Below are 14,652 nucleotides of genomic sequence, written 5' to 3'. Positions count from 1 at the left end.
ATAAAGCCTTCATCCAATCAATTGCATTTCCATCTGAAATCCTTAACACCTGGGCCAGAATGTTAAAGATGTTAACACAAACATCTAACTTCTTGTGTCCTGCAGTTTGTGAAGGTCTCTGGTATTTATGTATGCAAGGCTGGACAAAAGCGCAAAACTGAAGCTTATTCCTCTCAAGGTGGGTACTTGAAAGTATGTGCACCAATTTGAGTCAGAAATTTAAACCTTATGTGAGGACTCAACTAAAAAGAGTCAAGATGCACCCATTACACACAAGTGAAGTTACAGAAATTGACCTTTATTTAGTAATCAGTTTCTTTAACTTTTTTTTTTGATACAAAGTGACATTTTCATTTAGTACAGAAAAATCCATATCAGAACAGTACCTGTCTGTTTCAGTTGTACCACTGCAGTCTACTCTGATCTCAAACTTTAAAAAACAAACAAACAAAAAATGAGATAAACAAAACCCAACTTCTGTCCCTCACCATGAGAAGCAGGTGGACTAGTAATTCATTGATACCATTTCATATTTATTAATTTATATATATAGTATTATAATAGTATGGTATAATACTATATAAAATACTATATATATATATTAGATGTTTTTATAGTTAAAAATACTCTATATAGTTATAACTATATAAATACTATAAAGAGTATTTTGAACTATAATATAGCAACTGTAAAACAGAATTTAAATTTAGGACCAGATCTTTCTTTGAAGAACTGTACAATAAGAATCCCTTTTTTTAATTATAAAAGCTGCAAACAGAAGCAAAATTACAGCCTGTAGTGTAAAACTAGAAACTCTACATAATGAAATGTTAGAAACAGTGGCTGAGAAGCAGTTCTACTCAAATAATATTTTAAAAACAATTAAAATACAGTACCCAGGAAACATGGCACAAGAGACAGAAGAGACAGGTACAAAACCTGTGTTAGGAACACAGAGTCAGAAGTGCAAAAAACCAAAAAGGGAACCAATATAATAGAGTTTGGTACAACAGCTAAATAAGTATTGCAACCAAAACTAAACGATCACTTTTTTTTGACAGTGAAAACACTAACAATTTAGTACCTTTCTAAAGGCTTTTAATCAAAGCCCTAAAACTGTGTCTGCTCTTAAATAAAAACAATCTATGTGAATGCTACACACTGAAGTACAAAGCTTAAGAATTACCCTGCAAAATTGCACCGACATAAGCTTTCCATATTTACAGTATCTAAAAGTGACAGAACACAGCATGCTAGGCCTAGTTTATGACTCTTCCCCACCAGTACTTAATCCAGGCCCAACAACCAAAAATTATTATTTCTCAACACAAGTTAAGCTTGGATTGTTCAGATACATTATGACATTTAAATATTAGATTCATGCATAAAACAAGAAACGATATCTTTGACAGACAAGCATCGACAGGATACAAACAGTGGTCTGCCCTGTGTAGGAGTGTACTTACTTTTGAGCTTACTCCCAAGACGTACCGATTCAATCCCACCTTATTACCTGGTTGTCAAGTCAACAATGTGCTTAGAATTGGTCAAAATCGTAACTAAGAGTCACATTGCGCATAAACTGACCGTTCATATTCAGAAATTTCACTCCATTTTGGACAGCTACCTCATTAAGTGAAAGGACATAGAGTTAAAAAAAACCAAAACAAAACAAAAAGACATTCAAGTAAACAGCAAGAACCAAATACTTTGAAAAGGTTTTTGTAAACTTGTCATTCTACAGGGTTTTGCAGCATTGTTAAATTCGTTACTCATGGACAAGTACACACAGGTCACAACCCCTCGTGACAATCTGTCATGTGTACACGTACGACGTTAAGAGACAAGCTCGGTGAAGTGATCTACCCCTTTCCCACATGCCTCATCAGGTCCTTGTGTGTTCAGTGTCATCATTCCCCTTCATGAAACAGAAATCACTTACGGATAACTTTATAAAGACAGAAATGAACAGAGTCCATTGGATAGAAAGTTAGTTAGTTATTTACATCTGCAAAGTAGTTTCACAGCGAAATAATCTACAGCGGGCCAGCTGGAATCCACAGGACTTTGTTTTGTTCTTGGTCGACAGTTGTCATAATCTGAGTGCAAATGCTTGAAAGGGCTCCTCCCTGGACAATGCCTAGAGAAGAAGAAACACCACACACAAATGAGACTGGAACAAACAGTTATGACTAATTACAAAGAGCAGTCTTCTGCATTTATCTGCAAAGTGTTTATCAACAGATCAGAATTAAGCAATTCAATTCAGTATTTGACAGATGCATGACTCTACTAAAAAAAAAAAATCAAATAAACAGAACAAAGAGGTCAAGCATTAAACATACAGTTTCTTCTGCTAGCTCTTAAAACAATCCAGGGAAGTCACAGAACTAATGGCTGTAATCAACTAAGACAACTGTTTTGTAAGAGGCCTCCATGTACTATTTTCAGAGGCATCAGGTGGCAAAGTTTAAGTCTAAAGATGGTCAGAACCTGCTATAATAAACTTTCTCTGTTCCACATGTGGTGTTAAGAGTTTTATATTTACAGGGTAATATACATAGAGACTACAGCTGTAGCAACTAGACACTATTTACAAATATTAGAAGTAAATTATGAGGCAGCTCACAGATCATTGAGCTAAATAAAACAGCGGCCGTTGCTACTCCAGTTCTTATTGTCAACTACATTTAAGAAACAAAAGGCCAACAGCAAGCAACTCCCTGAAAATCAATTAAAAAGATAAACAAACACCTTTTATTCTACCCTTGCTAAACCTAACAGTCATAAAAAGTAAAATGCCAACACTGACACAGGAGAGGAGAATGTATTCACTTTAAGACTTAAAAAGTGAGGAACTTCATGACTCAAGAAATATGTCAGCAAAGCCTCTCGCCACAGCTACCATTAATGCTAAAAAAATATGGAAATACTTACACAGCTTAAGAAATAATTTTCCTTAAAAGGAGAATTTGATGTCACATAAACTAATATTTGACTCTGCAATATATACTACAATTAATGATGTCAGGTGAGTTTGGATATAGAACACAGTAACTGACAAGGTCTATGGAAGGTGAAAGAGCAGGGAGGAAATGATTCAGACTACACACTGTGCTCACAATACAGGAAACAAAGCCAACTTCAAAGAGTCATTAATCAAAAAGTGTACTTCATGAAGTAGTCATGGAGCTCAGGTCAGAGAGCGTGCGCTACAGCTCCATGAGTAAGCTACCAGGTACAACACATCTATCTACAGGTTTATTTTATGCACAACACTATAACTTCAACAAGCTTAAATGTCAATGCAGTTTGAACACCAATCCTCTCTGGCTATCAGCATCTGGAAATGCTGATGACTGCTGGAGTCCACTGTACTTGGAACTAACAGAGGGAGGACCTTCCCACAGGGCATATGAGAAGACACACATAAGACTCTCTTTCACTGACTGCCACTTCCACTATCAGGGTAAAATTAAAATGCCACAAATGACTAAACAAGAAGCAGAAGGTAACATATGGGGATGCAATCTGGCCACGTGCATGTCAAATTCTGTGAAGGTTTAGTACATACCATGTAAAAAACATTCATATGGCTATTACAGACAGGTAAGTGATTTTGTTGAGAACGCACACAGGATGCACTGAGAGATCTCTATACTACATATACCCCCTTTCCCTCTCCTACCCTTGGCAGTTATGCCTCAAAATATTTCTGTAAGAAACCCATGGGATGAAAAGTTGGATTTTGGCTTAGTTTAGTGTGTCCTTTTGTTTTTAAGTTTTGTTGCCATACACATCAAAATGCTTAGAATTTTATCCCCACTGTTTGAATGTATGTGAAACCAAATGAAAATACACTCTGAAATGAGCAGAGACAGTCTTCAAACACCGTTTTCCTTCTCTGGTAAAAATACAGTATTAACTACAAACTAATATTGATTTCATACATTTTATGAAGTTAAAAAGGCTTCTGAAGTTGAATTTAATTATTCCAAATCACAATGCATGCTCAAGAAATGTTGGACAATTTTTTTGTTTTCTTGAAACATTTAAAGTATGTCTCACAAATCACAAAATCACAGAACAGTTGGGGTTGAAAAGGATCATTGGAAATCATAATTTGTTAATTTAAACTACAGCGTTCTGTTGTTTTGTTTGATTTTTAAAATTATAAAAAACCCCTTATATTCCTTTCATGATATAAAACTGGCACTACTGTGTCAAATTATCTTGACCATACTTCCAATACTACTGACTAATCATAAAAACATTTTCAGAATCTCTTCAGGTCATAAGATTCATAACATTCAAAACAAAACTATGTAGAAGCAGAGAATAGTACTTCTAACTTGACATTTCATCTCATAGTAAAACAAAACAACAGAACATGAGTTTGCCAAAATGGAAGGCAGAATGAAAAAAAATCAAGTGTTCATTGAAAGAATGTAGGATCTTTTGAATTACAGTGTAATTGGGTTAAATCGCCACTGTGCTCTTAGTGAAAGCTTGATTAAATACAAACCTGTAAAATACTTGCTATACTCTTGTTCTATTTTTTGAGCTGTCTCAAATTGTTCTTTGGAATGTTTTTGTGTAACTTTGTCCCTCAGGAAGATTGGGTCTTTCTGCTCTCTGAAAAAGGAAAAAAAAAAAGGAGAAAAAAAGAGAAACACCTTGTATAAGAGTCATTTTTTTTAAAAATGGACTTGAAAAGATTCCCTCCAGTTGGGTGAATACAAAGCTTAATTCACGTGCAAGCAGACTCCTAGGCCCAGAGTGCCATCTACCGAGTTTCAGCAGTATCAGCAGTCATCAGGATCATTTCAGTGCTAATGAATTTATTTGCTGTCAGACCAAGACAGTAATTCTTTAAAGTTTCAGACACTGAGAGGTGGTTGGAGAAGAAAGAATATAATTTTTTCCAGTTCATGTGAATCATCATCTCATATACACGTTACTACTCCCTACACAAAGCTGGGCACAAGTACCACTCTTTTAAGGGCTTGTGAAATATCAAACATCAAGCAAATAAAATATTTCTGTTATCATATATATAACACATTTTTGAGATGCCTCTTTTTCTATTATAGAAGCTCTTGAAAAAAACCAGAGAAATTTACAAATGGTAAAAAAAATATTTTCATTCTGATCAAGGCTTGTAACACTCTCCTCCAAATGTGACTTAGGGTACCCAGTAGGGAATTCTGTTTAAAAGGAAGCAGAATTTATATTCAACTGCTAAGGTCATATAGATACATACTGAAACAACATAAACATAGTTTCTTATAGCAGTGAGAAAATCAGCACAATTTAAGTCTACAAATAATTTAAAAAAAAAATACTAAACTAACCTATCATTGCTGTGGGGCATTTCAGAGAATGCCAACAGAACCTGTGCTATATGAAAAATGCTGTTTGGAAAAACCTTTGGTGCTCACAACAGGTAGAGAAATGTACCACTGCAACTTATATCGATGACTGCTAGTTTGATCACTCTCTGTCACTTTCAAAAAAACAAAAAAAAAAAGGGAACAGCTGTAAAGGTCACCATTCCACTTCCAATGGGGGTCAAGACATGACAGTTCCATTTATCATTCAAGTGCCCAATCCTACAGTGGTGATGAAATACATCTAATGCTCTGTGTTTTTCTGCTACTTTAAAGTGGTGATACCTCTTTATTAAATAGATAGTAATCAAATTTACCTACAGATCAAGAATATAACAAGTCTTCAATTTTAAAAATGAAGATAGCACAAGTATAAGATCTCTTAGCAAAAGTGTCTTAATATTCACGTGGGGAGATTACGTCACTTCTTGCCAAATCAATCTATCAAAACATGTGAAGGCTTACTCAGACATCAGAGGAGGGACTGGGGTTTGTAACTCCCGTGTTCATTTCCTGGCTACATTCAAGCAGGAAATTCACAATTACTGAAAGACATTGCTTGAGAAGACTACAATATACACACTACGTGCAAAAGGGGACTTCTTTTGCTTTTTTCACTGGAGAATGAAGGTGGGAAAGCTGAGGTTGTGAGGCCAAGGTATACCTTTGGCCCTGCTGAGAGGACGAAGAACAGCTTTGTCATCGTCACCACTAAACCCTCAATGGATCTCACCCATATCTGCCTTACAGTTTACTACAAAAGGGAGCAGGAAAGATCTGAATCCCGCTAGGAGTACGTTCAGTTTAGTCTACACGGATTTCTTGAGAAGATTCACTTAATTGTCATGCAGCCCAAACGGAGTTATGACCATATACCTCATAGTGGTTTTTATGAGGATTAACTTCCCCATTTTAAAGAGATTTAAGATGACTTGGATGAAATAAACAATAAAGGTAAAACAAGTTTATTTTAAGCTAAAATAAACATCCCTGAACTACACCCCTCACAGACTTACTTGATTTGTTTAGCATTTTTGTAGCGAATAAAAATTACAATAGGGTAGATATGAACACTGTGGAGCCGTTCGATGGCATGAGGAGCGATGTCAAGCAGACAATGACAATCCTAAGATCAAATGTAAATGCAAAACACTCATTCAGTTAAAGAGCACAAGCACACATGCAAATCCCCCACTTCTCCCCCTACTTAAATCATAGCAACCCAACAGAATTTGGCTATACATTTACCACTTTGGCACTATCGAGCAATTTGTACCCAAAGGATTTATAACAAAAGACAGAAGATGAAAAACTGCAAGAAATTCCATTCATAATACCAAAAGCATGCATTGATAGAAAAAAAAGTACTTGAAGAACTAATGAAATGAAAACTAAAACTGAAATATATGCAATATACATTTTGTCAAGTTTAAATACTCCTATTAATTTTATCTTTCAAAAATCATAAGCAAACACAAGTGTTAATAGGACTTTCTGTGTGGTTTGATTGAAAACTGTAAGGAATGTGCAGACTTTAGGTAATATCTGTCTCCAGGATTATTAGGATGTTTATTTCTATACGACTGCATTAAACTGAATAGTTAAAAAAAAATTAAATCCTTGTTTGGCGAGGGTAGAGGGTGGAATTTCAGACAATGATTTCTAACTTTATTAAGTAATACTGTAGAAAAATGTGGACATTTCTAGTTTCTATAAAGGTGAGTTTGTATAAAATAATCTTTAAACAGTTACATGCCAAAGTGAGATAAGTTGTATTTTATTCAGTGGCCTGGGGAAGAATTCCCTAGATGTCTTAATGGATGGTAATAATAAGTTAATTTCCACCCCCCAACATAGTCTGACTTCATATTGTAAACTGTACAAAGAACTACAGCATTAAAATTGACTCACCTTTTCTGTTATCTCTTTTATTGAGGCTACAGTTGTCACATCAAAATGTCCACTCCTCCGTTTATAATCAATAAACAGACAATCCTTCACACCTCGTTCAATGGCTTGCTGGGAAGCTTTCATAACCTCTGTTTCATAGAACCAAAAGAGATCCACCTTCGTTACTATTCCTTAGGCACAGAACAAAGCTAAGAAAAAACACTGTCTGCAAATTCAGATTCTTGGGAGTTTTATCCATTTGGGTTTTATCATTTAGTTAATTTATACAGAGGTTACTGTCATGTATTCCAGGCATGAATAAATTGGTTATATTTGCATACTTACCAAGAGGACATCTGCAAAACTTTCCCGGGGATTCTTTGACCAACATGTCTTTCACAGCATCAAGTAAAGGTCCTAGAATAAGGACAGGCCTAGGAGAAGTACAGTCCACTTTCTGAACACGCTGATATGCCAAACTTGCAGAATCTACACACACAGAAGAGATTTACTTGTAGAAGTACAAATTATTTTCCTGGAATTCCTCAAATAAGCAGAAGCACCCTAAAAGTAATTACGAGAACATCTCCCTTGCAAGGGCTAAAGGCCTTGACAAGTACAAAAAGTGTTCAGTCATTATTGCAATTTTTCCACTTAATGGCTTAAAATAGACATTTTTCTAATGAACCTGGTGTTCCATTAGAAAAACTGAACTCCCCACCTTCATACAGACTAAAACCAATCATCCTGGAAAGTGTAAACAATACACAATATTTGGTGTCTCTGGCTTGACTTGTCGAGCTCTTAAAAAGACGGAAGCATTGCAATCAACATGATTTTTGTAAAGGAGTGAAGAAATAGAAGTGTAGATTTTTTTGAGTGATGTGCAGGATTTCTCTCTAGACTAAGCAACCTGGACAGAAATAAAATAATTGAAAGGAAGATCAAAACTACGCTTCAAAAAGAATCTCCCTCTCCAAATGAAATAGTATGCCAATAGGTCTAGGAATAAACTAGCAAAAAATTAATTTGAAACACTCTGGCTCGTAATTTAATAGAAAAAAACATGTTATTAAAAGTAATAATCACCATTTCTATCAGAGCAACCAGAAAGTAACATTATTTGTTGTGTTGTGCTGCAGTTGATTAAAAATGAAAGAGAAGGAAAGGAGTTGCCTCCCAAGTGTAACAAAGGTACTTGCCATCCAAGAAAGGAATTGAGTCTGTACTGATTGTATCAAGAGCCAGTAAATCTTTTCCATCTTTGGAACCACTTCGCTTGTGTTTATGCTTTCTTCTGAAGAATGACCGCCGTGCTGCTGCTGACAATGTCTTAGATGAACTGTTTTCATCTTTAGCCTCAGACATGCTGTGTCTCCTGTAGAATTCCTGATCCATCCTATAATGAGACAGACCAAATGGATGGTATTTAAACTTATCTTTTTAAATTTTTTTGACAGTATCACCGTTGCTTTTGGGACATACTTGAAATGCTTCTCTCAAGCCTTGGCCTGAGTATCATCATAGAAACTCAATCCAAAACAAATGATAACATAAACCAAATAAAAATCATCTGAAAACTTCACACTGCCACAATTTCCTCAGAATTCTTGTAAATAGCAGAATGGCAAAGAGGGTGATCACTCTGATACAGGTAGGGCAAAATTCTCAAGGGCAGAAGTGGTAGTATGCACCTATTTGCCAATAAAGGCAGCCTCGCACAGAAGTGAAGATCCCATTCTTTCTGTGAAGCTGCATGTTATGCTCATCCTCACAAATAACTCATTAGCAATACAAAATAACAGTTTTGTGCAGTCTGATTTTATATCATCACAAATATTTTGGCCACATAACATGCATAGTGCAGTTGGTTTTACCACCCATCTTCTGGGAACAAGCCTATCAATGATGTGTATGTGTCTGTATGTATATATTGTACTTCCACACATTCCACATATATGGAATATCCTGAAGTCAGGATGAATATTGCATTATGACATGGAGAGAAGACTACTAGAAGAAAAGGAAACCAGAAAACCAGTACTCTTTAAAAAAAAAAATGACTAGGTGCTAACAACTGATTTCAGTAACAATGTAAAATCAGTTACCACATCCTCCTCTTAATTGCTATATCAACACCACGAGACTGCAGTGGGTACATAGTCTTATACCAACACTGCTGTCCACACATAACTAAAACCACTGATGTTTCCCAAGAATGACAGTGATAACCAACCTTGGATTCAAGGATATTTTTGCTGTGGTTACTCTCATGTTTGTTATCGGTATTATCTATCACTAGACTGAATCACAGAATCATAGTATCATAGAATATGATGAGTTGGAAGGGACCCATCAGGATCATTGAGTCCAACTCCTGGCCCTGCACAGGACACCCCAAGTGTGACACCATGTACCTGAGAGTATTGTCCAAATGCTTCTTGAACTCAGTCAGGCTTGGTGTTGTGACCACTTCTCTGGGGAGCCTGTTCCAGTGTCCAACCTAAACCTCCTTCTCCTAATATCCAACCTAAACCTCCTCCAACTCAGCTTCATACCACTTCCTCAAATCCTGTCACTGGTAATGAGAATGAAGAGATCAGTGTCTGTCCCTTCTCTTCCTCTCATGAGAAGTTGTAACTGCAATGAGGTCTCCCCTCAGCCTCCTCTTCTCCAGGCTAAACAGACCAAGTGCCCTCAGTTGCTCCTCATAGAGCTTCCCCTCAAGGCCCTTCACCTCCTTTGGACGCTCTCTAAGAGCTTAATATCTTTCTTATATTGTGATGCCCAAAACTGCCACAATATTCAAGGTGAGGCTGCCCCAGTGCAGAACAGAGCGGGATAATCTCCTCCCTTGACTGGCTGGTGATGCTTTGCCTGATGCGCCCCAGGACGTTGGCATTACTAGTTTACTATTTAAAACAACTCGATAGAGAAATATATTTAATTCAATGTTATTAAAAGATGGCACTTTAAGTATGCGTATAAGAACTACTATCTCCCAGAAAGAACAGAAGCAAACAAGTATTTTAAATCACATCTCTCCAGTCAGACTTTTAAAGGCAGATACTTTTAAAAGATAAATACTGTAACCAAGGTCACTTACATATATTTACTTGGAATCTGTCCTCTTTCCAGCTTCTGAGCATTCTCGTCTAGCTGCCAAGCCATCCAGCAACCAAAATTTCCCTGTGGTAGAGTATCATCCACGTACAAAATGTCATCCTTTTTAAAGCTTAAATCCTGTTCCACCTCTGCCAGGCGGTCATAAAGTGCTCTGGAAAGGAAGACATAAATAGGCTCTACAACCGGTCTCCATCAACTCAAGGGAAGAACACACATACCTTTTTTGAAAAGTTAACAGATCAGTGGCATGTTCTACATTTCAAGAACAAATAAGTTTACAGCAAAACATGCAGACTTACTATAAGACAGATTGTGTCCTCGCCGCCGAAGACTAGTTAGGACAAATAGGTAAACTTCAAATTTTAAAAAATGTGGCAGAACTGATGTACCACCTATCTCGTGGGGGTCAGCACACCATCCTAACAGCCTTATGCTGTCATTATCAGTCATGCTCAAATACCTGATGTAGAATCCATCTCCAGGAAGCTCTTTTATTTTATTAAACTCTTCTATTCTGTATTGAGTCTTTATTTTGATGTTTTCTCCAGGCTTCAACATTTCAAGATAAGCTTCCTCTGCTGTTTTATTTCGCATATCAATGGACCCATACTGCAAAACACAAAACAGAAACCCCTGGGTGTGAAATTGTATCTTAACAAGCAATAAAACCAGATGAGCTTGAAAAACATGCAAAATTACTTCGTTTTTCTCACTGGTAGGCTCTATATACAAGTAAATCTTGTCACTTAACTCTAGTACAGTTTGCACCTTACGATGTCTAGCAGGAGACTGAGACATTACATTGGAAAACAAAAATTGAAGTGCACACAGCAGACACGCACGGTGAGAGTGCCTGCACTTCTTGAAAAAGTTTTCCAAGTGTAAGCTGAAAATAATAAAATTCACACTGAAAAAAATTTAATATTTTTAGGAAAAGCAAGTGGTCTGAAGGAAGTCATAAACATGATCACAAAGCAAAATCTCCATCTCGGTAGTAGAGGTGCAATGGGAGAGTCTCAGTACTCAGTTGCATCTGAAAAGCTCATAAATACATATGTGTTTATCATCTTAGCAGTCCTGACAAGTAAATAAATATTCAGATGCAGAAAGCAGAGTCAAAGACACATGATATGGTTTTCCCTAAAGTCTCATTAGAATTTCACAGTAATAAGATTATTATTATTCTCTGTTTTGAAATATCTTTCATATCCTTGCCTTTCCCTATGTACAGCAATTGGATTCGAAGATTCCTATTTAGATGAAGGGAGGAGATGTTTATAATTCCAAGTGGTCATACGTGAGTCCTTCAAACTTTCAGGATCTTGTGCCATCAACAGTGATAATTCTCCAGGTCCACATCATCTGCTTCTCATGTGTTGCGGCCAAAATGTGGGTTATACATTCTCATCATTCTTACCCAGGTTTTGTGGCAGGAACTAAAGATTCACAGAACATTTCCCACTGTGGGACAGCACAGCACTTGGTACCTCCCTCTTTAGACTATCCCAGCCACTTTGTCAGTATGCTGCACACTTTTCTTAAGAGCTTACCTCAAGGATCATGTCACCCAAGACTAGTCCATCAGGTCCTTTTGCTGGGCTATCATCATCTACATCTGAGACAAATATTCCATACAGGTTTCCACCACATATCTGGATCCCAAGATCGACTTGGGATTTTTTAACAACAACAGTTCTAGGTTCAGGAGTCCTTTTGTTTGTGTCCACAGGGCCCCTTGTGACAGAAAGAAATAACATGTATACTAGAATTTAAAAATTTGCATTGCATACAATCAACTAGTCATCTGAATAATATATATTTACATAAATATTATTTAGAATAGGTCACCAACAGACACAATCTTACATGACAAACATCACCGTTTCAACTAAACCATTCTTGTAGTAAACCTTCTTCACTAACAGATCCCATCTTTCAGAAACTGTCTGAAAACATGTACTTTATCCTGGGGTCTACTTAACTTGCCTGCTGGCTTATTTCAACCAGACACAGCATTCACAAAAGTAAACTTTGTTTTTTAATACCCTCCACATCCACTCTGACCACTTATTTTCCTTTAAGACAAAAGTTTTGCTCTCTACCTTAAGGAATTTCGGGGACTTGTAGTTGGAGTGGTTTGTTTGGATGGTGGTGTCATTGTTCCTTCATCCTGTTCACTCACAGTATCGATTACGGAATGATTGTCAGGTGTTGCAGCTCCACTGCCTTGAGGGGTGGAATGATTACTCACAGGTTCTAGGCGAGAACTGTGAGGGGAAAAAAGACAGAATAAAAGACTGGTGGGCTAATGCCAAATATTTTCCACTCAATTTTTAATTTGGCTGTAAATCAATTTTAAATTAAGGGTGAAAAAACCCAAACCAGCACGATACTCTAAGTCTAAGAGAAAGATAAAGCTCTGCTTCAAAGTGCATCAAAATAGGATGGGTAATTTCACTAGGTCATATGCCTTCTCTAATTAGCTTATGGAAATTCCAGTTATGAAAAAAAGAATAAAAAAGATTTCAAGTACTACAATGTCACAATTCAGGGAAGAAGTCATCCTGGGTTTTAGTTTAGTATATTTAAGGATTATGCCCAAATAAAAGAGAAAATATAGTTAGATGCATCGAGCATTTTTCTTTTGTTTTTGACAGGCACATATTCACACATTACTTTTCTAAGCAGTTACACTTCTCATCACCAGAAACGTGCCCACGTTTGCAAACATATTACATGTACAGAAGTTGGCTAAATAATTGCATGGACAGGAGAGCTGTCTTTTTTCCAAGTCTAGGCAGCCTTACCTTGATCGTGAATGATTGCCAAGCTGATACATATGTGGGTTGTACTGAGCCAGAATAGTGATGGTGTCGCACTGCTGTCCAATGATTAGTCGAGCCTGTTGCTCTGTAGCATTCCTCAAATTTATTCCATTAAACTACGGAAAAATTGCACAAGCCAGGATGTCAAGCTTTCTAATGAAAACTAGCAAAATCATTCTTTCAGTGTTCTAATTAGTTACATGTCTAAATGCTGACTTATTTCCACAGGAGTAAATAGGACAATGAAAACGTAGCTATATTAGGATTCCTAGAGTTTACTGCTTGGAAGGAATCACAATAATTTTAAAATGTTTGGTAACCTGACCATGAGTTTAACAATCTTTGATTTGTTAAAAGACATGTATTCTGAGTTGTGCTATAATTTGATATCACTGATTAAACAGAAGTTGATTCAGATCACAACTCTGAGTAAATTCAGAATTTAAAGATAAATTCAGATCTACTCAGGTCTATTTTAGCATCATAAACACACTGTGCAATAGAAGATGCTTTAACATGATCTAACATTTAAAAAGCAGCTCTGTACTTTACAAGATGCTACTCCATGTGTTTATCTAATACCCTAGGCAACAACATGACTGAGCCTACCTGAGTAACTTTTTAATTGGGTGTCTCAGCTAAGGATATGGCACAGCAACAGCAGCATGAAACTCGGTAAAAGCCAGTTGCTGGAATATTTACTCACCTTACCAGGCAGAGTATGGTGTTGAGACTATATTGTTTTAAGTACTGAAACTAGCTTGCTTAAAAATTAATTACATCTATATAAAATGGAATGTAGATCTACCATCAAAAGACAGTATTTTTATGACAAAGCCTGAAAAAAGTCACGACAATCACAGTTATGGAACATTACAATACAGAGTACTGTTCTCTACATCTCACAAGCTTTCACAACATAATGTTTTGGGGAAGACAGTTATGGCTGCAGTCATACAAACTGATTCATTAAGCCATAGGAACAGTAAGCAAACAATTACCTCTAGTAACTGATCACCATACTCAAGGCCAGCTTGATGGGCAATGCTCCCACCTGTTACTTTAGAGACAAATATTCCACCATTTTCTCCGCTCACAATGGAAATTCCTAGTGGCTCAGAACCCTTCTGCACTTTAACATGACGTGGCTCTTCCATGTAGGGCCTTTTAGAGGAGATAGTTAAAAGTGATTTGGAAACAGTTGCACTCGAACCATCGCAAATGTCCAAGTACATGCAATACTTTATGTCTGTCTGAACTGTAATAGTAAAATAGGTTTAAACAGGTACTTAAAAAAACCACTGCCGTCAAATGTCTTAAATGCATTCCTTTAACACCATGCAATGTACAGTGGCAGAAGTAAATGTATACCAGGTACATGACTGCTCTAAAAATTATGGTAAATATGAATTATAAATCGT

General features: G+C 36.6%; 1 protein-coding gene across 4 annotated transcripts in view; it reads right to left on the bottom strand.

The window, feature by feature from the left end:
* Window positions 1-336: 336 nt before the first annotated feature.
* DLG5 (discs large MAGUK scaffold protein 5) overlaps window positions 337-14,652 on the bottom strand; it is a 106,701-nt gene continuing 92,385 nt past the window's right edge. For all 4 annotated transcript variants that reach the window (XM_017807116.1, XM_017807118.1, XM_017807117.1 and 1 more), the window contains 12 exons: window positions 14,233-14,395; window positions 13,214-13,347; window positions 12,509-12,673; window positions 11,957-12,140; window positions 10,867-11,015; window positions 10,387-10,557; window positions 8,483-8,679; window positions 7,626-7,769; window positions 7,302-7,429; window positions 6,407-6,516; window positions 4,526-4,635; window positions 337-2,140 (listed from right to left, as the gene is read on the bottom strand). In XM_017807116.1, coding sequence (XP_017662605.1) covers window positions 2,037-2,140; window positions 4,526-4,635; window positions 6,407-6,516; window positions 7,302-7,429; window positions 7,626-7,769; window positions 8,483-8,679; window positions 10,387-10,557; window positions 10,867-11,015; window positions 11,957-12,140; window positions 12,509-12,673; window positions 13,214-13,347; window positions 14,233-14,395 — 1,759 coding nt within the window. In that variant the 3' untranslated portion in view covers window positions 337-2,036. The remainder of the gene's footprint in view (window positions 2,141-4,525; window positions 4,636-6,406; window positions 6,517-7,301; window positions 7,430-7,625; window positions 7,770-8,482; window positions 8,680-10,386; window positions 10,558-10,866; window positions 11,016-11,956; window positions 12,141-12,508; window positions 12,674-13,213; window positions 13,348-14,232; window positions 14,396-14,652) is intronic.

Source organism: Lepidothrix coronata, unplaced genomic scaffold (assembly GCF_001604755.1).
Source record: "Lepidothrix coronata isolate B3197 unplaced genomic scaffold, Lepidothrix_coronata-1.0 Scaffold17, whole genome shotgun sequence".
Classification (NCBI taxonomy): domain Eukaryota; kingdom Metazoa; phylum Chordata; class Aves; order Passeriformes; family Pipridae; genus Lepidothrix; species Lepidothrix coronata.
Note: the sequence above shows the minus strand (reverse complement) of the source record. Positions and strands in the feature narration are given on the sequence as shown.